Below are 27588 nucleotides of genomic sequence, written 5' to 3' on the forward strand. Positions count from 1 at the left end.
AGATCCCCTCGTCTTTCATGCATGTATACTTTTACATTATTCAGCAGGCTATAATGAGTAACTGAACGTGTTGGAGGGATGGTGGTTGGGCCTTTTAGACAGCAGAAGGTGGGCCACAGGTGTACATTGCTGAGAGTTATTCTTCAGCCTGACCCCTCATTATCAGCCCCCCCAATTTATAATCCTGTGTCTGCAGGAGGAGGATGGCGCCGTGTCTGCCGACCACAGGCTGTTGGCTGATGCACAGTCTGCCGTACATATTTCTGCAGATCCATTATGCCGTATCTTTTTTTTTATTGTCTGCGGGTCTGTTTGCCCGTCTCGAGGTCCACCCATCTGTGCTACACTTTTGCCCCAGTTCTGATCACCTTTTCCACGTGGTTTGCGTTTGACATGGCAGCTGCTTATCAATGCAGGCTTCTGCTGACTGCACTGTAGGCGGTGGGATCGATTGGAATCCCTTCAGAACCGCACACTGCAGTGTATCATAATGATTGTTATCATTATTGTTGTTATTATTATTATTGTCTGTGATCACTTATTTATCCATCTATCCACCAGCTTGTCCCCCTGTAGAGGAGTGGTCTGTTGTTCCAAAGGAACAGGTGGAGCACACACACACACACACACACACACACACACACACACACACACACACACACACACACACATATGTGAGCTACAGGAAGGCAGGCAGACCGCCTGGTCCATATGGTAGACCTCTGGAGCTGTTGCCCTTTGCTGAGATAAAGGAGGGATGGAGGGATGGTTGGAGCCAGTGGCGAGTGGGGGGAGGTCAAAATCATCCAGAAGGCCACCCTCAACTGTCCACTGTCCTTGGGGAGTTGAGACATACATATATATACTTGAAATAGGGGTGTAGGGATGGGGGTGGTGCAGAATCTGCTTACCACAGAACAGGCTTTCAGTGTGTTATCAGAAACCTGTGTGCCAATAAAGTTCATCATGAGAAACTAAGACAGAAAGTCAGTAAGTCCAAAACACACCCAACATCTGTCAGCTATCTGGACCTGAGTCCTTCAACATTTTCATGTGTTACAGTGCTAGGGGTTGTTATTGCATGTTGTTTATCACCATTTTGTTGAGGGTTCTACTAGCAACAGAAACTCAAGAACATTATAGCATCAGTAATGCTGCTTAAAAATGAAGTACGGCTGTATTTTCACATAAGAATGTAATTAAACACTCAGACCCAAGAGTCTTTTTTTATAAATGGGATTTTTCTTAAACTACAGAGAGACAAAGCAGGAATATATGCTGAGAACATTTTTTGTCATGGGACTTTATTTATCAGAACAACAAAAGAACATTTAACAGGGGGTAACGTTAACTACAAACATTTAATGACTTAACGAGTCTGTTGTGCCAGACTACCTTACAAATCCTGTTGTTCTGCTGACTGAAGCTCTGAAAACCCCAAAGGTCTGCTTCTGTTAAAGATAAGCCGGCCACCTGCCATTCACATCACAAATGAATAGGCTGACAGATGTACAGACGGGAGGTCAGACCGTCAAACGCTTTGTCATAATGCTAGACGTGAAGTTGCATCAGAGCCCCAGAGTTTCTTTTTCCTTAAACATGCTAAAAAGTCCAACACTGCTGATTAGATTTGTTTTTTGCTCAGTCAACTGTATTCAATTGTCAATTTGAGTGCTTGGATTGATAACAAAGTTCTGACTTTGCATAAATACAAACATTCAGTAGAGCACTCTTTAATCTTCTTCTTCATCTTCATCATCATTATCATCATCAATTTTAAGGTTATTATTATTATTATTATTTAAATAATATTTTGTAACAGATGGTCAACGTAATATATTTCTTCACATATGCTTTAGTATATATAGTATATTGACAGTGCTCTTAATCCGGGGACATCTTTTAATTTTCATATAAATCCTATGTTTAAGAGGTTAATCCATAGATGCATTTGAGTATGCGATTAATAATCTCTGTCCACTAGCGGTGTTTAAGTAAATTTGATTTTATTTAAAAATAAATAAATAATAAAATCAGAAATCCCGACAGCTGAAGACGTAATGAGCACATTTGTCCACTAGAGGGAGACAAATTACGTGAATTAAACGGGCAAGCTCAGTGGGCATTATATAGGGTTTTAGTTTCTAATCTTTGCCTTCTGTTCCACAGACTCGTGTTACCTTGTTACAGAAAGTAAAAAATGAATCAAATCAGATATGAAGCAATAACAAATTAAGGCAACAGTCTGCGTCGGTCATCATCTGCTCCGCTGCTTTTAAGATTGTATTAACAGATGAGCCTGCAGTATCTGCGCCATCTGTAGGGGCTTACAGTAAGCCCGTGCAATGCTCCACGTTTGTTTTCATTAAGAGTGCAATTACCCTTCACCGAAGCACACAAGAAGCATGCACGCTTTCTAAATATAGACGCCACAGATTCTCTGCTGTTTCACCTGTTGTTAAGCAGATGCAACGCAGCTTTCCGGCTCACACAAACAGCTGACTGAAGACACGCGATGGCTTCGTCAGCATCACCCGACTTCTTGTGCGTTCTTAAAAGTCTGCTCCATGTTAGCAGTGCACACTGACTCACCTACACACTGAGTTGAAAGTCGGGGAAAGAAAGGAAATAGGTCAGAATTAATCATACAGAAAATTAAATTTCACTGTTGGTAAACTTCTCCCAGGGTTGTGAGCCTGTGGGTCGGGGACCTGGCAGTCATTGCCGTTCTGAGAAGTCCTCAGCAAAAGCACCACATCCACCGAAAGCTTTGCTTTGCTTTAACACCAGTTTTTGAAGCTGCATCATGTTAGATTTCCCCCATAAAGCCAAACATATTGCATATGTTCATGCAATTATTATCTGTTTTCATTTATCTAGTGACATATTTACAGAAATAGAAATGCGGGTCCACCAATTTCTGCACCTGAAACCGACCTTTCACACTTTCTCCTTCTTAAATCTGCCATTCATCATTCATCAATAGCTTTGGTGAAGCAGCAGTGTGACTTGGCAGGAAAGGGACTTTTCTTTTAAGCTGATAGAATCATAGAGGAACGTTTCAGGCTATAATTAGGTGTCCTCTTGACATCGCGTCCACTTCAAGCATTTTTATATCCTCTCGGCACGGTTCAAACTGGAGAGGAGCCGTGGATTTTAAGGCTGATAAGAGCCGCACGCTCCGTCCATTGAAAGGGAAGAATCTCCCTCTTTCTCTCTATGTCTTGCACTGGGAGCACTATTGATTTTAGTTTCTCAATGACAGAACTTCTGTAAAGGACCATCAAGCTCGGCAAATGAGATCTGTGGTCTAAGCTGCTGGTCTGATGTGCCGGAAATCAGTAAATATATTAATAAATCAACGTGTAATTATGTCTGAGTGGAGTGGCTCATTGATGAGATGACAAAAGAAGAAGCTTTTTGAACTTTTTAGCGTGTGTGTGTGTGTGTGTGTGTGTGTGTATGCTATAGCATAGCACTGTAGTGAGGACCACGTTATGCATTTCACCGGCAAAGTGAGGACATTATGGCTTCTCCTCACAACTTTATAGGAGTGTTTGATGGCTTTAAAGTTACGGGTGGGAGTGGGTTTAGGTCAGAGTGATGGTTCCAGTTAGGGTCTGCGCTATAGCAGTGAAAGTCCTCACAAAGACACAAGTACAAACGTGCGTGCGTGCGTTTGTGCGTGTGCGCGCGCGCAAGCGACCGCGCGCAGGCGGGTGTGCGCGCGCCCCTCCACCAGGACTGGCAGCCCGTCCTGAGTTATTCCAGGAATGCGCTGAACATGGCTGCCGCGATGAAGGCACAGAAAACGGGACTGCTGGAACTTCGAGTCACCGTGGACCGCTGGAGACGGGTGCTGGCGACACTTACCGAGGATACGCTGACGGTAAACCCCAGCGAGGCGAGCGAGGAGCCCGCGAAAGCCGCCCCGACCCCGGTGGGTGCTCTCAACGGAGACCCCCCGAACCTCAGCTCGTCCCCGGTCCCGGAAACCATCACCAACGTGAAGCGCACCGTGCGAGTCACCAAGCAAGATGTTGGGGGGCTCGGCATTAGTATCAAAGGTGAGACATTTTTGAGTTTTAAACCGCCTGGCTGTCACGAACGGCGAGCGAACGTCACCTCTCATGAGTTCTGCCCAAGTTCGTTCCGTCCAACTTCGTAACGACTGAGTGGCCCACTTCAAACTACCGAGAAATGCCACTTTAGGCTCCTCGGCGTGTGGTGTCGGTGCCCACCGAGCCTGCTCCCACAGCCAAGGCTGCTGCTGGGTTTGAGGGAACCTGACAGCTGCGGGGGGACAGGAACCGCTTCGGTGTCCCGGAGTGACCGAGCAGGGCAACTATGGCAAAAGTGGCCTGGAAATGTGGAAACGAGAGAATTATTACCTGCAACGGCGGAAAAAAGTGACAAGAACAACCGTCAGATGCGCATTTTCTCTGTTTTGGGTTCGGGTATTTGCATGGGAGGGTTCCAACATTGTTTTAAAGGGGGGAAAAAACCATTTATAGCCTGTTATTAACTCATTTTAATATTGATCCCGTAGTGTTGTCTGTGGGTTTGAGAACTGCCTGCTGATAATGAAATAGTACAGCCAAAACCACAGTTTAAAACTTTTTTTTTAACGATCAGATAGCTGAAATCTTTGGTCTGTAACCTTGCAGAGGGGGAATTACCAGTTCTGATCACCAGGCTGACGGAACGGAACCCAGGCCGCCTGTAATTGGGATAAACCCCTAAAAACAGCTGCTTTTGCCCTGCACAGACAGGATTTGTGGCGGCACCACTGTTACGTCACCCTTTTCTGCTGGGCTCTATGGAAAAAACCTCCATATCTGCCAGCGCATCAACATAGCTGTGCTATCAAGTGTGCAGCTGCCGATAGCAGACCCCCCCGTTCTGTTTCATACAACAGGCCACTATCTCAGTGCGGATCTCAAAGCGAACCGGACAAGGATGAACGTGCTTAGATGTTCGGCATTTCTTTGATATGCCTTTTATTTAGCTTGCCCGCATTCCAGTGTGATGTCACAACACCAAAAATGATCCATGCAGTAGACGCAGTGCAACCTATTCCTTTAACTCTGAAATAACAGCATGTCCACATTTGTGGATATTGTACACACAGGAGATGTTATGCTGTTCATGCCTTGCGACTTTCAAAGGCAAAACAACTTATCACCATAGTAACCTCTGGAACAACTGCAACGGTTATAAAAAGAGGTTGTTTTTAAAAAAAAAAAGATTATAAATGAAGCCATTTCTTGACCTTTACCTGTGGAACCTACTTGATCAAGAATGCCATTTTAACACAGTCTCATCTTAATTTTCAACTGTGTAGTAACGGCTCTTTATTTGATACATTCTGAGTGCTTCATGCCAGCTAGCATGCACAATAAGGGGAACTTAGAAATGTGCATTTCTCCTACAATTCCTTCCTAAAATTGGGTTGCTGCTCTGAAACGAGTCTCCCGCCTTGCAAAAGTGGATATGATTGGCTGTCGTGGTGCCACTCCGATGTCACTCTTAACAAAGACGGGTCATCATTGTTGCTGCTGGTGAAATGCTAATTATATGGCCCCCCACAGCTGCCATTGGCACCTTCACCACCACCTCCACCGCAACTACCAAGAACAACATCAATGCCAGCCCATTATGACATAAATGTAATGTCCATCTTTGTTGAAATGGGTGGCTTTGAAAGTCAGACAGCCATGTTATTAAACCACAGTCTCAGCTGGCACCCCGGCGACGCGTCATTGTGGATGCGACGCCGGGCGGTTCAAAGGCGTGATTGAAAAGGGAGAGCGAAAGAAGGGTGTAGCTGAAGAAAGTGAAAAGGAACGGACACAAAAAAAGGCAAGGCTGAGATGAAACAAACACAGCGGGGCAAAAAGCCAAACAGGGCACATGATTGGAAAGAAAATAAAAGGAATGGGAGGAAGGCATGAAATAGGAACCAATTAAGTGGCAACGGTACACAGAGGAAGCAGCAATGAAAGACGAGGTGAAGTTGAGGTTGGTTGAGCTGACGCCACATGGGGAACAGCTGAGAGGAGCAGCGGACAGTTGTCATTGGCCGAGGATAAAAGCCCTGGAGTATTCAACTAGTGTTTAATTTTAGGGAGCCTCCTTTTGGGCACTCGCAGTAAAGCTCGCAGACGGCCCGACCGGTACTGTTGCGTGTCTAAATTTAAGAAGCGCAGCTTGGAGGCATGGCTCCACATCTCTGGACTGAGCCACTGATCAGAGAAGAGATAAGTGGGCTTCCACAGAGCTCCGCTGCAGTTCTTCCTCTGAACTTTACACAATAAAAGACAGGCAGGCTGAGATGCTAACACGTTGGGGTTTTCTTTATAATTCGTCCAGATTTGTATCACAGCGTGACTCCCTTTGCTCCCTAAGGATGCTAAATTGTGGTAAACCCACTTCATACATCAGATTTTGGATGCTCATATTTGTGCGTGGATGCATTGTTCCAGTATATCGGCTATCTGCTCTGCTCCCCCATTCCTTTCCCCGTCCTGTTGTAGTTTCATTGTTCATTAGCCCAGTGCACTCAGCTGATGTGCTTTGAAACAAACTGCTGACCGTGCTGGATTATTTCAAAAGGAGCATTATCACAACAAACACACGGTTAGCATAGCTGGCCTAATTAGCTTCTTATCCCGTACCATTCATTTACCTGTCATGGGTACTTGAAGGAGCTTCACCTCCCCTCCTCTGCTGACACCCGCCTGGCGAATGAGTGATGGGCTGCTAGCGAGAGGGCGTGTATGATGTGAACAGTCCAAGAAAGAAATGCAGAGAATTTGGTTGGGGGGCGTTGTGGGTTGTGTAAGCATGATGGACGACAGGCACATTGATATAAGATTTCATCGTGTCCACTGTGTAAGAATGATGGACGTATTGATATAGGATTTTTTTGTACCACGGCAAAATGTCAAAATTGCTTGGCCCCGTGTCACAGGTGTAGATTGTCATGTTTTCGTACCCCTTTGACCCACGTCTCGCCCATTTCTCACGTTCTGACATACATTGACATGCATATAATCTAACGTGGGGCATTATGTTGGGCTTTTGCTCATTCTTTACAAGATTTTACCGGCTTTAATGACCCTAAAGGTCACTCACCCTTTTTAATAATGTTATTTCCCCCCATATTTATTATGCATCTATATTAATCATTTTTTCCATATTTAAATCATTGTTTTGCCAAACAATCGGGGGTTTCTACTTCTGTCAGACTCTCTGTAGGTGTTCTGTGCTACTGGGTGTTGACTCTGGCTCCTTGTGTTGTGGGTAGGGGGAAGTCAATTTCTATCCATGATTGCTGAGTTGGTTTGGGATTTGAAGCATTTTGTGGTCCAGATCAAATCCTCGGACTCTCTGCTACATTCCTTGAGCCATTCCCCAATGATATTTATGGTCTGGCAGTGCATCAGGGGCTGTAATGGGTCTGCAATAATATTTTGATCACCTATGTAAAATCTGTGTGATCTCCACATCATTCTTTTTTCATCTGTTTCCTTTTGCTGCTGATCCAAGAGCATGTCATTATTGTTTCTGTAAAGTATGTGTGTGCAGCTCCTGATGAAGGTACCAGAAAGTTCTTAAAAGCATCTTGTGACTGGAAGGGGCCCAGCTGGAACGTTGTAACAGATCCAGACTGGACTGAGCCGTCCTGAGCAGCCCGTTCACTTAACATTGAAACCCCCATATTTGGATTACTTTACTGTCTCTAAATGACGGCAGTACTTACTGGCGCCGGCTCCCAAACTTTCTCCTGCACAATCTAATGTACGTCGACATTTCTTTTTACATTATCATTTCCCACCGTATGTTTTTAAACACTTAACTGTAATATGTTCACATATTGTAAAAATCCTAATTCATAATAGTGAACATAGATGTATAGTTTTATAATGTATAGGTCTGTTTCTATATACCTTGTGAAAATGCTACCGTGTTTGTTAATGACTGTTCAGTCAGCATGACACATTCTAATAATATAATAATGTGTCTTGCTGACACATTCTAACCAGACATCTCACTATTATAACCCACATCTCACTCACAAGTCCTTCTGACCATCGGGTCACCCATTTCTAACCTTTTTCTCAAAGCACATTTCATAAGCACGATGTGTTCTAACCATCCATTATCCCTTTTGTATCATTAGAAAATGCATTTTGCCTCCGGACAGCCATATGTAGCCAGTCCATCTGGCCTCTCTATCCCATTATTACGTGGCCGGTTTGCCTCAATGAGGCCCCTCACCCATGGTGATTAAGCACTGCAGCATTTTCCAAAATTGCGCCCGATGATCAAATGTTTTAGCTGTTAGCATTTTGCCATCCAAGAGACTACCCTTACGAACCGCTGCCGTTGCTCGTTGGAACGTGTCATTCATCCCTCGGGCTCTCGTCAAGTCAAGCTTTCAGTGGCTGATGGAGTGATGCTGTCACTTTTCACACTGCAGGCATTTCACTTATTTCTCCTGAAGTTTTATTGAGTCCAAAGGAAAATTTAAGATTCAAGAATCCACCTAAGCACTTGGAATACCCTTTTGCCATTAGTCTCCTCTCACCGGAATTAATTTACATAGTAGACCATTTCTGCCAGGTTGCTAAGCTCTGAAGTAGTATAATTAGTGGATATGATGTAGTAATAGAATAGTCAGGGGGCTATAATTTTATACATGGCTGCATTGTTGCCCTTTACCTCCTGTCTGCATCACAGCAACGGCACAACATGATTCAGAGGCTCGGTAAGACCCCGACGCCCCTAATATGTCAGCAAACAATGATCTGATGCCAAGAAAGTAATTTACTAGCTTTTAAAGTTCTTTTAGTCGGACCTGAACAGCACATTTACAAGGCCTCGCCTCGGCTCCGGGGCCAAGTGACTGCGGCTTCCTCAGGACGATGCATGAGTGAAATCTCAAGGAAATAAGCAACCTGTGGAGGATGTATTTTAAGTTAATTAAACGTAATCGACTCGGAGGTAATTCGTCACCAGCCCCAAGGCCAGAGTCCCGAGTGCCGGCTGACATTAACGGTGATATTTTTCAGGGAAGGTAGAAGCCCACAGCAGGACATTGGCTCATCAACTTTCTATCTGACCTTCATTTCACATGAGATGGGAAGGGATGGGAGCAGAGGAGGAGGAGATTGATGGAGGAAGCTGTGGAAGTGAATACACAAGGATAATTGTAGCCGTCCGCCCTCGTCTGAGAGCTCCACATGTATGACCTAGGGGCTCAGTTTCCCTCCCTTTTTGCCAACAGGTGGGAAGGAAAACAAGATGCCCATCCTCATCTCGAAGATTTTCAAGGGCCTGGCCGCTGACCAGACGGAGGCGCTCTACGTCGGGGACGCCATATTGTCCGTCAACAGCTACGACCTGCGCGAGGCCACGCACGACGAGGCTGTGCAAGCACTGAAGAAAACCGGCAAAGAGGTCGTCCTTGAGGGTGAGACAGTTTTCAGTCCTAAATGACCCGCAACGGTTTCGTTACGGCGAAGGGTTCGAGGCTCAGAACAAAGTTTCCCCCACCGAACCAGCTTCAGCTGTCGCTGGGGACCAGGAAAGCTGACACGTTGTTGTTTGGGTTATTGTTTTTTATCGATCTGCATCCGGTGTGTATCATAGTCGGTGTTTTGAGAGGGAGCTCACCCACAGAGTGTAAACACAGATGCGTTCAGTGATGTCAGTCTCAGGCCCCATGTGCTCCAAACGCTCTGCTGCAGATATCGCATATCTGTTCAAAAATCATTGGAAATGTGGGCTCCATTAAACGGTAATGGGAACAAGTTGCTGGGAAAATCATGACGGGAACTTTCCGTTTGAGAATAGGCCGCCAGTTTTCCACAGCGTTTCTGTGGTTTTACTGGTTCGGTGGTCCTGTGGTTCTAACAGCAGAGCACATGCAGCCAGGGGAAATTACTGCAGATCTGCCTACTGTGCGCTTCGACACTCAGGCAGAAAAGTGTTGATATCGTCGCCCCCCCCCCCCCCCCCGAGGAGCCGATAGATGAGCAAAGAAATGCTCGGAGGGAAGAAGCTTTGTTTTCCTGCTATCGTGCAATTCCCTGTGTATTTTGGTAAACACCTGTCTGCCCCACACAGGCCAGGGGTTGCATCTGCACGCAGGATTTTCCTTAGAAATGAAGCGTTCAAACAAAAGCTTTGTCACGATTGATTAGGAATATATCCATACGCCAAATAAAAAAGAAATACTCGTAACAACGCGGAGCGTAAAGTTCAACTGCTGTGTTTATTTTGGTTCTGGCGTCTGATCAAGAAACTCAGCGGGTAACAAACTTTTTCTTGGCACTACTGAAGTGTTAAAGGTCAGTCTAACAGTCTTGTTTACATGCGCACAACAAAAAGCGAGCGGCCATTGCTCTGCTCAAGGCTGTTTTCATCACTGTGAGGTTCACACGGATCCACCGTCAGAAGGAGAAACTATATCAAATAGATGGATTTGAGAAATATCTGTAGGAGTCCCTGCTTCACTGTTACATTAGAACCCATGCCATCTTTTTTTTACTTCTGTACTTTGAGTTTCATGCAAGGATATGACTTTTCATGTATACATTTAAATAAATTGTCCTCTTTTAACGTCTCTCAGCATTTAACAGAACGTGGAAACCTGCTTTCTGATTTCTTCCGATTCTGTTTTTTGTAGTAAGAAATGAGAACCTCTGCTTTGCCATATGTTCCCAATAAGATGCCCCTCAGTCATCTTTCCCTGAGTTTCCTGTCACAGCTCACATCAACAACAGCGATGGAATAATCAGTGTTGCCATGAGGGAGGGGAAGCAAACGCACGGAGGGTCGGATAAATATAACGAAACCACAAAATCAAAGCTGCCTGCATTTCACGTCAGTGACATTTATGGTGTGTGTACGTGTCTGTGTGATTGTTCGAGTCCATGCGTACGTGTGTGTGGGCTTTTATCTTGTCCAACGACTGTAAGTGTGTATGAAGGGAGGAAAGAGGCTGATGTGCTGATGATTCACTGTCCTTTGACCTTTCAGCACAATCGTCTATTGATGTATTTCAGGAGCTCTTTAGTCTTCAGATGGCTCCTTTATTTTTTAAAGATGAAAATATAAAAACGGTGGGTTTATAGCACAAAGGGAAGTGACAGTGATTTTGGGACAGATTTATGTTTAAGCTTTGCAGTTTCATTCATTTCCACATGTTGGAGGTGCCAATCAGAATGAGACGTACTGGTCCAAATAGTTGTGAACGGAACAGCTTAGTGGGACAAGTGCAACAGTGTTGGATGCAGAAGTGTGTAGCATAAAACAGCTCTGCTGGGGATGGATGACCCTCACGGAGGGTGTGCACGGTCTGTACGCTACTGTACGGACAGATACATCGGAACTAGCAAAGTTTAATGTGGGGTTAGAAAGAAAGGAAATTCGAATGGGAGGATAAAGGCAGTGAATGTTGCTGAGCAGGCTACAGTAGAGGAGCCAGTCAGTGGTCAACTTGATCCTCTGGCCTTTTGCATTAATTATTTGGGTTGGCATTTTTATTCCTGTGTGGACCTGTTCCCATTTGGCATAGAGAAAGACAGAAACATGGGATTACCATAAAAAGTAGGGTTTGGCCTGCTTTCGCGAGTATATTAGCTGAAGGTCAGCTGAAATTTCTGCAGAATTTGACAATTTGGAGGCTGCCTGTGAGCATAAAGACAGGAGAAATTGGGAGGCAGAATGAGTAAGAGGTCAAGTGACTGCTGCCAAGACATTTTTGGACTCTTGTGGTTCTTTCTGTTGCTTTCTTTTCATTAAGGCTGCAGTAGTCCAAGTGACTAAGTGCATACGTAGATTAGGTAGGCTTAGTTGTGGAAGCTCTGTGGTTACACTCTTTTCCTTGACTACATGCTAAAGAGAGCGTGTCTTCCCCACAAATCTTTTTATATTGGGACAAAAGTGGTGTGGAGAAATTGACTTAAAGTCTTCAGCACTTACTTTGTTTTAATTTACTGTTTTTGACTGCGGTTTAGCCATCAGAAGTTAATTTCAATGGACACAAGCAGGAATAATATAGGAGGAATAGCAAAAGCTTTACGTCTGTTTAGGGATGCTTTGTTAGCATTCTCAGCAGTCAGCCCATCTTTAAAACACACATATTATGGATTATTTCTCTTTTAATGCAACTATATTCTATTGTTTTAGTACAGTACAGTACTACAGTGTGTAGTTACTGGTCAGATATAACATGAGTCAAGTCAAATGTAGTGTCTCACAGGGGTGTTCACCCATCATATGATCTGTAAGACTGTATAGAAACACATGGCTTCTATCTGGACTGCTACTCCAGAGGGGGTTAGACTACACTGGTTACACTACACCAAATGCATATCCAGGGATGCACGTGTGATTTTCTTAATTCCCAGTTTCCCCACAGCATTTTCACAGCCTGAAATAAAGAGCTGGTGTTAATGGGGTTCAGCTCACTTATTCATCTCACTGCTGACCGTGTTGATATAATAAGCATATAGCTTTAAAAAAAAAATCATCCATTCATTGATTTTGTCTGCCTGTTTCCTCCCCCAGCTAAATCATTTTCTAGCAGCAGTTAGCTGCTTGAGTTGTGTTTTCACTCCCATTGTTCCATTTTTCTCTCTCTTTCACCGATGAATCACCACAACCTTTTTCCATCGTTACCAGTCAGCTTTTTTGTTTTTACACTTTTCTTGCTTCACGTTTGCTTGGTTATTGAAAAAAAATGACTCACAACCTCCAGTAGTCATTGATTACTCAGGACCAACAATATTATCTGGAAAGCATTTTTCCCCCACTTACTCACATGCCGATTCATACGCCACAATCAGGACCTAAACGTCATTACACTGCGTACAACTGGAGGACCGACGCCAACTGAGGCACATCATAACCGCCTATGCTATAGGTACAGTTGTACGGATGACATCTGTATAATTAACTTCCTTGCTCTCAGCTCCTGTGACAGAATAATTGTACTTTAAAATAAGCCTTCGCCCTTGAAATCAGAATGAAACCTCAAGTCGCCCCCCCCCCCCCTTACAAAGGCGTTGTAGAGTAGCCAAGAAAAATCACCATGTTAGATACTGAAGAATTGAGATTCATGTCTCGTGAAGACTCTTCTCTGGGTTTTATATAGTATGTAAAATATTCATAAGTAAGTGAAGAATAATTACTGTATACAAAATGATATTTTGTGTTACTTTGAGATACTAGCGGAAGAAACTGAGCGGGAGTGGCACCAATACACTTTCCACAAAAAGAAAATACATAGATGATGAGTACCTATGACTGCTGATAGATGTAGCTAAAGACTATGGACATCTATAGATGAAGCATAGTATAGGAGGATAGCGCTAATCCTAATAATGATCATAGTCTGTTTTGAACAAAGCAACATCCCATCATCACATCCACCTGAACCGCTGTCATCCAGCAACAGTAATATTACCTGAATGCTAACATCAGCTATTGTTTTTCTCGTGCAGCTTTCAATGCAGCTTTTTGTGAGAGCGAGCGGCGTCTCGTAGTTCTGCGGCTGACTTTCATCACCAAACTTCTGCCTATTTTGTCGTTGCGCCCCATTAAAGTCGGTAAATCGCCTGGATCCATTTTCATCTAACATCGCCGTCGACCGCAAAAGAAAAATAAACAACACCTGAAGATACTTTTTATCCAATTGCAGTAGGCAAGGGCACTGCCGTCCGGGACTGTGCCGCCCTCCCCAGAAGCCCTTGAAAACTGCATTTCTCTGGTGTGAAACATCTTAACTCTGGACTCAAATGTGCAGCCTGGGAAAGCCGCTGGACCACGAGCACGTCCCGCTCGGAAACTTAAGGCGACGGTTTAGCGCACAAAACAACACGGTTTTATCAGATCTCCATTCGGCCGTGCCCCCTCTCCCTCCACGGCATCATGTTTGCTTAACAGGCTGCCTGGGAGCGCTGCTGCCCTGATCCAGGGCCCCTGATAAATTGGTGGCCCAGCCTTTGTGCCATTTTCACTTCATTACAGGCTTTGACTTCACTCAGCCATCTCACATGAGCATGCTGGGAGAGGGCACAATAGTCCCCCCCCTTTCTAAACTGTGATTTAACCACAATTCACAATACTAAGTAGGTTTCCAGGTTTCCTTTGTTATTTTATAGCCTTTAATGAGGCTAATATGTGCCTGCTTTAAGCCATACTGAGCAGATTTGAATGGAACTGTCAATGGAAAATGAAGTTTTTTAGAAAAAAAATTGGGAATAGGTCTCCTGGTGCAAAAATTGGACGTCAAAATGAAACTGTCAGCAGACAAACCCGCCCTTTTCACAGTTTTTTTGGTTTCTTTGCCAGATCCTGTTCAAGTCTCCTTCGCTTTTACTTTGTTGAATGAGGATAATTAACTCTCCTGACACACTATGCAGAGCAGTCAGATCTGTGCTCTGGCAGTATGTGAATTAGTTAGAAAGTCCGATTCATCCGCTAGCTTGCTTTCCCTGCGATGCATTAATCTGACCTTGGCATTTAGCCACAATTTTAATGAGATGAGATCTGAACGTTGAACTCAACTCAAGTGACGCTTTTACAGAAAGTCAGAAGAGAACGTGCTGCTGATCAGATGCGTGCATCAACATGCATGTAATGCCTCTCATTAATATAGTTTTACATGCATTAACACCACAGACTTCAGTAAATGGTGCTGAAATAGAGCTTAATTGATACTGAGCTAATTTAATGTCATCAGTGCTGTAAAGTCAGTCAGTCCCGCTTAAGTATTTTTAAAAACAATCTAATGTAGTATCATTAGAGTTATTAACTGTGCTTACTGGACTTTTTTTCTAAGGATTTAACAGACCTCATTGTGCTCCAGTCAAACAGCAAGTGTCCTGTATTGTGCTTCATAATTTATGACGTTATTTGGCTGAATGGATCTTTTCTTGTTGCTGGTGTAACTTTAGGACATTCTTCACTTGACATGGTTTACAGAGCCAACAGCATATTTCTGAGGTCACTGACTGGCCAGTGACATTCTAGCTGTTCCCACGGCAACCAGTGATTGTGCATATGGGCGTGTGTGTGCGTGCGTGCGTGCGCGTGCGTGCGTGCGTGCGCGTGCGTGCGCGTGCGTGCGTGCGTGTGTGTGATATTTGAGACTGGACACCCTAATAAACTGTGTAAAAACAGAATTGGCTGAAAATGTGTGGTCAGGATTTGTGAGATTCAATGTGAAGCCAGAAAAGGCTTAGTGGTAGATTCTGCAGAAGAAGCAAAGAAACACACACACACACACACACGTGCGCACACAGAGCGTACTAAAGTACTGTAGTTTCACTGGCTGCCAGATAAGCTAAAGTAATAACAGTGCCATCTCAGCTAATTTTAGCTGTGTATTGAATGTGTCGCCACTGGTATTCATGGCAGCATTTTTGGCTGAGCTGGGCTTTATGCTGGGTCTGCTGGGATTGCTGTCTCACTCCTCTCAGTCTCAGTTCACTTCATACCTATCTACCTATCCTCGGACCCTCATCCTTTTATTTTTCCGACTCATCACTTTGAATCTGAGCCGTCTGCGTCTCTTATTTGGGACAGTCGCCTCGCTTCCCGTAATCAAATTCTATGAAGTATTTCAAAACCTAACAAAATCAGCAGAGAGCCATTCTTCATGATGGGTCAGAGGGGCAGAAGATGCGCATCAGCTCCAGATTATGTTGTGTATGAGTGTAACCTCTGCTACTGCTACTGTCAGAGGAAAATCTATTCGAATCCACACAGACAAAAAAATGAACCCTTCTGCTTCTTTATGTGCTCCCGCTGTCAAGGTCCCCTCTTACAGTTTAATGAGTGTGTTCGTTTAAATGTGTACACGTGTGTGAGTTTCTAACTGATTTCTTTGTTCTTTTAACTGGAGCATCTTCAGAGCTGAGATTGACATCAGTTTGTCCAGCAACGAGGAGGCGGCCGACTGTCCCACGGTACAAACATCAATAGGCTGGCAGAGCCGCAGACGAACGGAGGCTCATTTCCATGAAACATTGTTCACGCGAGCTGACAGCTGCTTCAAAGCTGTAGCTTGTTCTTACTGTTTGTTCCCAGGCTGCACGTCCTCCTTCTGGATTTAGCTCGTCCGTTTTGTCTTCTGCATTGAGCTGTTTGTGAAAAGGGTTAATGAGGTGATGGAATGACTGAAGTTGTCAAGCAGAGAGTAACTATGAGACTCTCGTGTGTTATGACGCATGAATTGACGGGCTTTATTTAAAAGCACTCCTGATTTCTCATTCTTTGGCTATGATGAGCTCCCAGCATGTCTGTGATTATCTAGTGTCCATACATTAAAGGATGGTTATCAGAGACTCGGAGACATCTTTGATATGTATACGCATACATCAGTTTGATTTTATTACCGGTACACCTTTATGTTGGGAGAGATGAGTCATTCCTTTTCGTTCTGAATCTTCAAATATTCTAAAAAAGGAACCAATTTCATTAGAGAAGGAAGGAAATATGAGAGACAGAGATCCAGGCCAGTGCTGCTGAGGCTGAATTCGTTTTTCAAATAATAAAGGATCCCTCCGACTCCGAAAAGTTTTTGGATTTCAATTCTGCCTAATTCTCATTCATCCTAATTTGAAAAAAAACAAACAAGCGGTCTTGAGCAAAGAAAAACACACTCTGCCATGAAATAATAATAAAAGAAATTCCAGTAGATGAGTGAAATAATAAATAATTCAATTTTATCATGACAAATCACATCAGATCACGTGAAATCAACTTTTGTGGCATGGCGTCCTGTCATGCTACACCGTGTCACATGCAGTCATGTCACATCATGCCAGCCTTTATTCTCATTAGTAAGCCATTGTAGAACAAGACAACATGATCTTAACATTACAACATTATCACGACGGCCCCAAACTGAGAAAATGGATTTGGAGAGTGAAAGGACTCGCTGTTATTTCCCCTGCTAGAATATAAAGAGTAAAAGGATATTTTAAAGGACAAGGTGCTACAACATCCTGTACCAGTACCATGTTGATAATGCCAACGTTCACGGCTACATTTGATAAATATTACAATATTTCTTTTATCTGAGTAATCCCATGTGAAAGTGTGAAACGCTGCACAGGTCCGCTCCTCAGAACAGTTCCATACAGAATGCTGTGAAAGCCCTTGACCTTTATGACCCTTTCTGGAGCCATTTCTGCCATTGCAGACGAGAGTTGAATACACATCTCAACAGTTTGGTCATCGTTTACATGGAAGAAAACCACATAAAGCCATTACATACTCCCAGATATAATCATGCTCTTAACAAAATAACTGCACGGCTTCCAGGACCTATTTTGAGATGGGTGGAAGCCTCGGCTCTCACTCGTGCTGTCATGCCCTGCAGCGCTTCACTTTGCCCTCTGGATAGATGTGCAGTGATTCACACTTTCCCAGTGAAACCAGAGCCACACCATGTCCTCTGGGCTATTTTTAACGCTGCAGTGGTTACCTCTGCCAGGCCCATACCACAACGTCTTGGACAGATCTGGGGTATGTGTGGATGGGTGGGTGTGCGTAGATGTTTAGGGATCGTGGGAGTGATAAAACTGCACTTCCAGGCAGAAAAAGATGGGAGCATTAGCGTGGACAATAAGTCGAGTCTTGCTTTATTTGGCCTGATTTCTTCGCTAAACGATCTCCCCAGATTGAGGCTGTCTCCTTTTTTCTCTCCTGCTCTCTCTCACCCTCTCGCTCCGACCCAGTGAAATACATCAAGGAGATGTCAGCCTTCTTTAAAAGTTCGGGTTCCCCTGGGGGTGCTCTTCCGTGGGACTCTCCCCCCTCCACGCCTCAGAGGACTTCTGAGCCTTTACCCGCAGAGGTGAAAGAGCCCCGCAGCATCCCTCTGAAGATGTGCCAGGTGTCACGGAAACAGTGTCCTCCAGACACAGAAAACAGGTAGCAGAGATGTTGAGACGTTTTTGCTGTTCCCCTTTGAACACCGTGTCTCAGGGACAGCTTTCCATCAGAACTTCTGATCTGACTCTTTGATTGAAGGCCCAATGAACGCTGCTTTGTCTCCCTTCTCTCTCTTTCTCTGATCTCCTGTCAGGTACTTTGAGGTGATTTCAGCAACCAGAAAGAACTCCGTGTTCCTGCGAGCGAAAGACCCAGCCATGGCTCAGTCCTGGTACAACGCCATACAGAACAGCATCGCTAACCTTTTACCAAGAATGAAGGACGAGATGAAGGTCATGCAGCCGGGAATGGAGGTCAAACATGTGGGCTGGATTACAGAGCAGGTCATAGACTGTACCTTCATGGTGACACCCTGCTGTTGTTTACGTTGTAGATTCATTCAGCGACTGTGAAGTGTCTTACACAAGTTATCTGTCCTACATCTTGTACTTTATAATAGGTAACTTTTAAAAACCTGCCTTATTTGGTGTACAATTCTCTCTTGAACCTGAAAGCTTACTCCAAGTGCACATAAGTCTACACTGGGCGCACTACCGATCTGTCAAAGCATATTTTTATCTTTTAGGTGATCTGTTTTTATCTGTGTGTATGTGCACAGGTAATCCAAGGTCCAGAGAAACCAGTGTTAGCTGTGCTGACTGACAGAGACCTGCTGCTGTACCCCTCCCTGCCTGAGAGCAAGGAGGGCCTAAAGAGCCCCACCAAGAGTCATCCGCTCATCACCACCAGGTTCAGTATGAAAGCACGCTTGGCTTTTATTCGATGTAACATTGATGCGTCCTCCATACTGAGGAGATTTAGGTTTAGAGACCTTTCAGTGGGTTTGTTTTGTTTGGCGGGACAACAAGAACAGGCTCACTCTTTCCATTACGAGACTGTTGGACAGTTTTCCCATTGACATCACACTCGTTTGGAAAACATGAGTGAAACCAGAATCTATGAGTCATCTTTTTCCCTCTTTTCAATCTCACCAGAGCTTTCTGCTTCGAGTTGTTCGCGTCTCAAACAAACACACTTGCATACTGTTTTGTTGGCTGTAATCTCTGACTTTAATTACCCTCATCCATCCAAACCCTTCTCATCTCCTGTTAGACTAGTTCACTCTGGCCCAGGAAAGAGTTCCCCGCTTCTGGACTCGGACCTCTCGTTTGGTCTGCGTACTGGCACGAAGCAAGGCGTGGAAACCCACGTGTTCAGGGTGGATTCTGCCAAGGACCTGTCCACCTGGACTCATCTGCTGGTGGAGGGTTGCCATAACGCTGCCGAGCTCATCAAAGAGGTCACGACAGGTGAAGAGCCGGCCTCCGGATTTCTCCATCGACAAATCAGAATGTTCCGAAGTTGGGTCAACTTGTATCATTTATTCTTGGGAGTGGCCCAGTTTTGCAGAACCAACAACGAATGTTGAGCTCGCTCTCAAAAGGAAACTTGTCAGCATGTTGGTGGATGGTTTTTAGTGTTCAACAGAGCACTCGGTCCATTTAGGTGAAGTTCATTCATACAACACATCAGTACTTCCTGACAAATGCCAGACACAACTGTGCTGCAATCTTAACAGGGTAGTAAAACTAGGAGTTGGCGTTTGAGGTTTTTGAGAGAAAAACGTATTTTATTTCCAATATAAACATTGCATTGTAATGCTTAACTTCCATTATGGTAACATGGTTTCTCTTAGACCGCACTACGGTCTTAATGCACATATGGGACTATAAAAGAAGCATCTGTCTCAAAGCAAGGTTAGCTCATGGGGTTCTAGGTTTTCCTAACACCTCAGATTTCACTGGCTCTATTCATATAAAACTACAAATGTTTTACAAAGGAAAGCTTTTCTATAAGGATCCTTTTCCTTAGAGGGGATACATTCATTATTACAAGTTCTTCAGTATGTCTGGAACCTTGGTGCAATGTTGTTTTTACTTCTCTATTTCAGATTTTGTATGTGAGTATCAAAACTAGAAATAAAGCACTCAGCATGTGCAGATCTCTCCAAAGTAGGTAATTTCCCCACATATTGACTTACATCCAAAACAATTACTCTGATTAATTGGACTACCTTCAGTGAGTCTGTCTGCCACCGTATATGGCTTGTCTTACATTCAAGGGTTGCTGATCGAGGGGGCAGATTATAGACTATGACTCTGATTTGAGAAACGAGGCACTCCGAGAGATCTGAGCTGTCTTCCTCTAATATAGGTTGAGCAACCTAAACATAACTGCAAGTTAACCATTACCAGTATATACTGTAAATAGGCAGTAGTCATTCAAAGCTCAAGGCTGTGGTCTTTGGAAGATCAAGGGTCAAAGTCCCTCTAGAATTCAGCACATCGGCCACATTTAATCAGCTTATCCTCGGCCCATTATCAACATTCCCTGATCATTTCTTCAAAATGCGATCTTAGCTTTCTGAGTTATTTTGCTAACAGGCAACTAAACAAAGGGCAGCTGCCACATAAAATCGGGGGAGATGATGATTGTGGGAAAAAGTCTGCACCGACATACAGTTAGAGACATTAATGTGAATACGCTGCCCCCTACTGGCCGCCTGAAGCGATGGCGCAGTTGTTGATCCATATTACTAAAAAGGCTCCTCAGATTTCCTGTCTTTGAAATAAGATCAAGTGCATAAAGTTAACCAAAAACGTTTGGTCTCTGTTTGGTTCCAATGTTTATGTCTCTTTGTTCTCCCTTCTGGCAGCATGTAGTTGGAACGGGAAAGAGTGCACCCTGGGAGTTCACATCGATGAGGGTTTCACACTATTCACGGAAGAAATGGGGGTCAGAAAAAGGATTCTGCTGCAGCATCCCTTCGAACATCTCAAAATGTCCTCAGACGACGGTGTGCGCATGATGTTCCTTGACTTTGGAGGCCCCGAGGCAGAGATTGTGAGTGGTCCACTCGGGTTTATGTTGGACACAGCCGCCGTGGAAAATCAGCCAGTTTCACGACTATATATATCTGGACCACATCAGTGGCTGCGGTGGTATCTGACTTTCCTTCCACATCTCTTTCAGCAACTGGACCTTCACTGTTGTCCGAAGACCCTCGTCTTCATCATCCACTCGTTCCTGTCGGCCAAGGTCAAGCGCCTTGGCCTCCTGGCATGACCAGACCCAGCCAGAACATCCATATCAAGTCTTTTTCCAGTTATCACAGAACCCAGAAGATTCCCCGAAGGACTCGGCACAGGAAAAGATGCCGGCTAACCTGTTTTCTCCTCAGCTCTCTTCTAGGTTTCTAAAATTGTCACCGTGTAGGAACAAACACCGATGGACCTTTGTCGACCTTGTACTTGTGAGGTGAAGGCAGGTTTCATAGCCCGCTTTGCAGCCGTCGAAAGAATCTTGTATCTGTCATATATGGCCCACATCTTAATGTCTCTATGCTTGAAGCCCCAAACATTGTTTATTTACCTCAGTGTTGGGTTGGATTCTGTTTCTTGAGTCTCGGCAGGCCTCCTTTCATCCCTCCGTCTGTGCTTCATGTGATGTGAACAGTCAGAGCAGAAAGCTATTTCACACGTGTCCTGATTGACGTTGGACAAATATGTTTGTTTTTTTTATATATTATTGAAGCAACTGCGGAAAAGTGACAGAATGACACGTTTAACGAACAAAGTCAGCAAGTTCTAAACTGAACTTCTCACAAGCTGCAGGCATTTTATATCTTTTGTTCATACAGCTCCAGAATGCCAGATCATAAAGATTTTTCTTTTGCTGCGGAGAGAATTCTTAACTTGAATTCTTAAGTGTCTTTGAGTTGAGAGGGGACGTGGTTCAGGAGAATGTCCTGGAGGGCCTTTTAACTCAGCTTTGAGCTGCTCAAGTAGATAAAATTGTGTTTTTCCTAACACACAGGTGGCCTTAGATGATATCATTGTAGATTATATACCATAACTGAGATCTGTGTATTTCCCACAATTATTATTAATTAGTAAATTTTGACTACTAAGCTTTGGTTTTGGATCAGCTGCACAACACAAGTTCTATTATTCATGTCTCTCAATCCCCAGAGAGATGCAGGCTTTCACTGAAAACTGTCTCACCATTTTATCAACAACTGAAGATGTTAAATAGGCATTAAAAAGACGTTTACGTCCTCAAGTGTTTCTTTTATTTAACTTTGTGTGCTGACAGAACATCCCCACTTGACTGGCATTAATATATATTTCAGTACTGAAACGTGTTTGCGTTGGGGCATCAGACGTATTGTATATTCCTATTTAAACAAAGGTGTGCCTTGCGGGGTTGTTTGTATATAAACATGTAATAAACTTTGTTAACTTTTACCTTGTTCATGCTTTATTGCAGCACTGCGTCCTTTGCTTTAATATTTCCTCGCCAGTTGTTGCAGTTCAAGTGCACTGGAAAAGTCATAGGGTTCATTTCAGATGCGATTGCCTGCAAAACCCATTTCCACTTCTTTCATTTTATTTTTATACCCAGCGTTAAATTCTAATGTGGTGTTTGGTGACTTACTTTTATTTAACAGGCTCTGCTGGTGGTCTGACGGTTTTATTCAGTCCAGACAGATGGGAATAATGGAGAGTCCTAAAGGATGCTGATGGTGATGATGATGATGATGATGATGATGAATGGAGGGGGGTGATGCAGACAGCGAGTCCTGCTGCTAACCATTGTAAAAGCAGCATGCAAACAGTCCCCTCGTATGCTTTTACTGCCATGATGCAGCGTTATCAGGGAGCTGCAGATGCTGTTGCTTACTCTAATAATATAAATTGTGTGTGTGTGTGTGTGTGCGCGGTCCTTTTAAAAGTGTATTACCGTGCGTGAGCCTGAACTGCAAATAGAAGCCAGAGAATCAGGTAATAAATCTGAGTTGTACATCAGCTATCATATTTGAATAGTCCTCTTTCTCCCCATCACCCCTCTTGTTGAGAGGGTTTCCATGGTAACGGCAGGGAGCGCTCAGATTGGCTGCAGCCGTCTCTCCCCCCTGAACTGTGGTTTCATGGCTGAAATTGCCAATCAGGCTCTCAGATCTGCTGGAGAGGAGGAGGAGATTGTGTGAATATATTTTGATTAATATAAATGGAAAAACTCTCAGGAGAGAGAGAGAAAGAGGAAGGGAGAGAAAATTGTCAGAAAAATATGACGTTATTCCCCCTGAAAAGCCTTTAGACAAAAGCGATGCACCTGATAGAATGTGTTCCGCAATCTCTCCTTTTGTGTAGAACGCCGGAGAACAGGATTAGAACAGAGGCAGTGCTGACGGAGCTGATCGGTTGTTTCTGTTCCAAAATGAAAGCAACAGTAAAATACGCAGATATTTACGTGTACAATCACCCTAAAATAGGAGCGACTTCCAGAGCAGCTTTGTTGTGAATCAACACCCACATTAATCTAAGAAAGAGACCATTTTATGCATTTTAAGGCTGTCAGGGTCCATTTATGTAAACACTCAAGGGGACTCAACTGTGGACTCCAGGATGAACTGAGGTCAAAGGTCATGCTGCCTTGTGCTCATCCTGCCTTGCTGAGTTACTGAGAGTCGGTGTTCTTCTCATTAGAATGTGACAGAACGTGATATTCTGCAGACTTTCTCTTCAGTGCATTGACCTCTTTTACAAACCTTTTGATATTTTCTCTTCTCCCTGTCTGCTGTTGTTTAGTATCTGTCTTTTGTGTCAAAAAGAAAAAAAAAATCTTTGAAGGCAAACGAGTAGATCCAAAACGATCCCCAGTTGTGGGACAACACCATGACAGGCAGTACAGCGCCTGGCCGACAGGTGGCAGTAGAGCATCGGGGCGAGTGTGACGGGACAGATTTTAGCAGTCAGCAGGGGTCTCTGTGTCTCCATATGGACTGATGGAGAGAGAGAGAGAAACAAGACTATTGAATATTGTGGGATGTCCTGTTCTGAATTAGGTCATGACCAATCAAAGCTTAAATGCTCTTTCTCTCTCTCTCTCTCTCTCTCTCTCTCTCTCTCTCTCTCTCTCTCTCTCTCTCTCTCTCTCTCTCTCTCTCTCTCTCTCTCTCTCCATCCATTTCTTTTCTCCCTGCCTTTCTAACACAAAAGGACTGTGGCGACTAAAGAGGGTGAGAGATTAATACAAAGGCTCGAGCCGAGCAATTCATATTCCAATTTGAGGAGCACGTTATCTATTTTCTCACACTCGCTCATTGTGTCCTTCCTTTGCCGAGAGGCTGCTTCGCACATCAAAGCAGGACTTTCGGAGGGACCCGGCAGCACCCGGGGGGGCCCCCATAGTTGGAGCCTGGTCAGGGCCGGTGGTTTTGGCCCAATGTGCCACTGGAAAGTCGTTCGTCTAACCAACAATCTAGATCTTCTTCACCTTCTCCTTTTCTTTCTCTCCATCCTAGAGGTGCTCATTTTCATACCCATGTAAAGGGTCCCCGCACCCCCCCCCCCCCCCCCCACCCCCCCCCCCCCTACCCTCTCCCCCATCACGATTATTATTCTGGTTTTAATGTTGTTATGACTACTCTGTGTCTTAAATACCCGGTGAGGGTTATTAAATATGCCAAAGCAAATTGTGCTTTTTAATTTATTTTTTTTGCTCAGGTAAGCTCTTTGGAAGTATTCCATCAGGGGTGGCGGCCTTTTATTTCTCTCCAAATGTAGTTATGAATTTTAAAGTAGGGCCCGTATTACCGGAGGAGAGACGCGTGTGATCAGAATACCGAGCAAAGCCCAGATTGAAATTTCTTGTTCTTGGGAGTGAAAAGCAGAATGTTCCCTCCCAACAGGAGGAGGAGGGAGGACTGACAACACCGAGGGAGGGGGGGGGGGGGGGGGGGGGTGTAAAGGTTTGGTTATTTGAGCCGATGGAGTTTGGACGGGTTGGTTTTCTGGTGCAGAACGGCAAATCATAGCCAGCTTTTAAAGGTTTTATCTGGTTAAAATGCAGCTGTAACAGGACAATCTGCACCTCCATCTCCAACGCCACCCCTCGCCCGTCCCTCTTCTTCCTCGTTCTCCCGCTATTCATGAGCATATGCTGCCGTGTGAAGTCCCCCGTCAATAAATATGCACGGTCTTAATTGTTCCCATCATAATTAGACTACAGTTCTGTTCTTTTTGGCTCAGGTGTGCGTTCAAGGGCTTTCTTTTGTTTGTGGTTTGGCACCTCTGATGATTTCCATGACAATTATTTGCACGAGCGAGAGAGAAAGAAAGAGAGAGAGAGAGAGAGAAGGAGAGAGGGGAGGTGAGAAACAGTTGCTGGAATAAAGCCTCCTCTCAATGTGAATAGCTTATTAATAGAGCCGGTCCCAGGCAAACAGATGCCAGCTGCCAAAAAACAAACAGAGAAATCACAGAAATAATAAAACCTAATTCAATTAGTTTGGGGGAGCGTTTCTCTTCGTTGCAGTTATTGAGTAGGTTCCATTCATGTGATCACTGTTTTTTTTTTTTTTTTAAAGTATATAAACTGGTTTTATATTAAAGGTTTGTTGTCGTGGAAAGCAGGAGCTGGAGCTGGAGCTGGAGCAGGAGCTGGAGCTGGAGCTGGAGCTGGAACTGGAGCTGGAGCTGGTTCTGGTCCTGGACCCGGACCGAAGCCGTCACTCGCTCTTGGTCAATGGAAGGAAGTTAGGCCTGCGTGGCAAAGTTGGGCTTTTAACTCGAACAGAACATTTTCAGCCAGGTGTCAGAGGTCAACATACCTGAGTTCTCCTGCACCCATACAGAGGCAGATTAGCCTATAGGGCAGCTGTCATCATCCCAGTCCTGCTGGGCCCACAATCCTGCCAGGTTGTCTTTGTGAAAGCGGGCGTCCACCTGGTAGGACAGAAAACCTGGGCGGATTGTGGGCCTTGTGGAACTGGGTTGATGAATTTTAACTTAAAGCGTTTTCACTTGTGTGACATGTTTGTGACGTGTGCGGCCATATTGGAAGTACTCCTCTGGCACCTTTACTCCCATTGTTCTTCCTGGTTTGTGAGCATTCTTCATGTTTTCTCGGCCGGATCGATTTTTACAGCCAAAAGCACGGCGTTAATCCAACTGGAATTTTCCAAGATAACATTTGAGATTTGCATCAAGAAGAGTGTTTGGCTCATGGTGCTGAGCACCTCCAATATGTGGCCCCCAATACGCCTCCATAGACAGTCAGCAGAAAACGGTTGTAAAGTGTAAAGTGTAAAGTGAACCTCTGCTTACCCTACAGTTTATAAAATGAAGGGTTTTCCAGTGCACGTTAGTAGTTCCTCTAAACTCTCTGCGGCCCAGTCGGCCCATTTTCTTGTACTGGTTGTGCCTTTATTATCATAATTGAAAGAAGATGTGATAAAATGTCTTCCTGGATCCTGAATTGCTGGTTCAGTGCAGACTAAAGGAAGCGCGATGTGTCACAACACGTACAGTAACTGTAGCTAACTGCAGCCTTGCCAAAATATTTTGTTAAACGTTTTCGCCTCACAAAGACGTGCACGTTAGCCTGATTTTAGACAACTGGGGTTCGAAGTGGGTGGAATAAGAAGTTAGCAAAATCAAACTGATGAAAAATAGAGAAAATCTTTTGATACCATGAGTGATTTAACAATGATGATGTGTCCCCGACCTTCATCGGGAGCTTCAAATGCTGCAGCAAAATGAATTTCCGTTCATCGAAGTTAGCTCGGTATCCTGGAGTCATCCCTGGACTCGCCTCACGCTCAGGGGGAGCGCCGTGGCCTTGAGTTATTTCAGGCGAACGCTTCGTGGGCCTCGCTGACAAGATTAAACACTGCAAGGTTTAGACGGGAAAATGAACCTCTTTCATAGGAAAACAAATATTTATCTGTAAAATCCACATGTTGACACCATGAGGCCCTCATCGTCGGGCAACTGGAACCCTGCGAGATTGATCCCAGGATCATCCTTTCAGTTCAATCCCATTTTAGAATTCAATCCCCTCCCCCGCGTCCCCCAAGTCCTTAAAGGTAATGTACTTTTAAAAAAATGGCGGGTTGGGGGTTCTGATTGCAAACTGTTTGGACTGACTGAAAGAATCGTTACTTAGAAGAGACAGGGAAAAAAGGAGAGCTGAGGAAGCTGCCGTGGCATTTGATTCTAATGAAAGCAGATGCTTCTGACAAAAATAAATGTCTCCTGGGAAGAAAAGCTAAAGTTTGTCTCACAGACATAAAAACACGGCGATGGCTCGTACAGACCGAGCTGAGGGGAAGAGAGAACGCAAACAAACAGAGATGCTGCAGAGACATTAGCACAGTTGTCTTCATTGTCCCATAGTTTCACATAACATTGGGATCCCATGTTAGTGCTTTATGCCTCACGGCTAGAAGGTTGTGGGTTCGATCCCCAGTTACCACGGAGCTGAGTTGTATAATCCCTGTGTCTGTGGGATGGTTTCCCCAAACATCTCGTAGGTCAGGTCCGTTGCCTCCCACTTCCCAGCCGCTGACCATGTGGACGGCCGGTCCAGGGCTCTCACGGTTGTGTGCCCCTCTGACAGGTTCTCCGTTAGAACAATAGAACAATGTGGCTCCTGCCACATAATCTGATCATCTGGCGTCGACTGTATGAAGACACCAGCCGACTGGTGGGACGGCGTGCTGTGTTTAAATCTCATTCGCGAGAATCACGGCAGAACCTAAAACCTCACTTCCTGACAAGCTAT

The 27588-nt window shown here is 44.5% G+C and overlaps 1 protein-coding gene across 1 annotated transcript; it reads left to right on the forward strand.

The window, feature by feature from the left end:
• Window positions 1-3706: 3706 nt before the first annotated feature.
• snta1 (syntrophin, alpha 1) lies at window positions 3707-22265 on the forward strand. Its single transcript, XM_003973419.3, has 8 exons — window positions 3707-4067; window positions 9293-9478; window positions 17763-17958; window positions 18113-18302; window positions 18578-18708; window positions 19072-19268; window positions 20675-20862; window positions 20992-22265. Exons 1-8 carry the CDS (start codon window positions 3785-3787, stop codon window positions 21082-21084), a joined length of 1464 nt encoding a protein of 487 aa, XP_003973468.1. The 5' UTR covers window positions 3707-3784; the 3' UTR covers window positions 21085-22265.
• The last annotated feature ends 5323 nt before the right edge of the window (window positions 22266-27588 follow it).

Source organism: Takifugu rubripes, chromosome 19 (assembly GCF_901000725.2).
Source record: "Takifugu rubripes chromosome 19, fTakRub1.2, whole genome shotgun sequence".
Classification (NCBI taxonomy): Eukaryota; Metazoa; Chordata; class Actinopteri; order Tetraodontiformes; family Tetraodontidae; genus Takifugu; species Takifugu rubripes.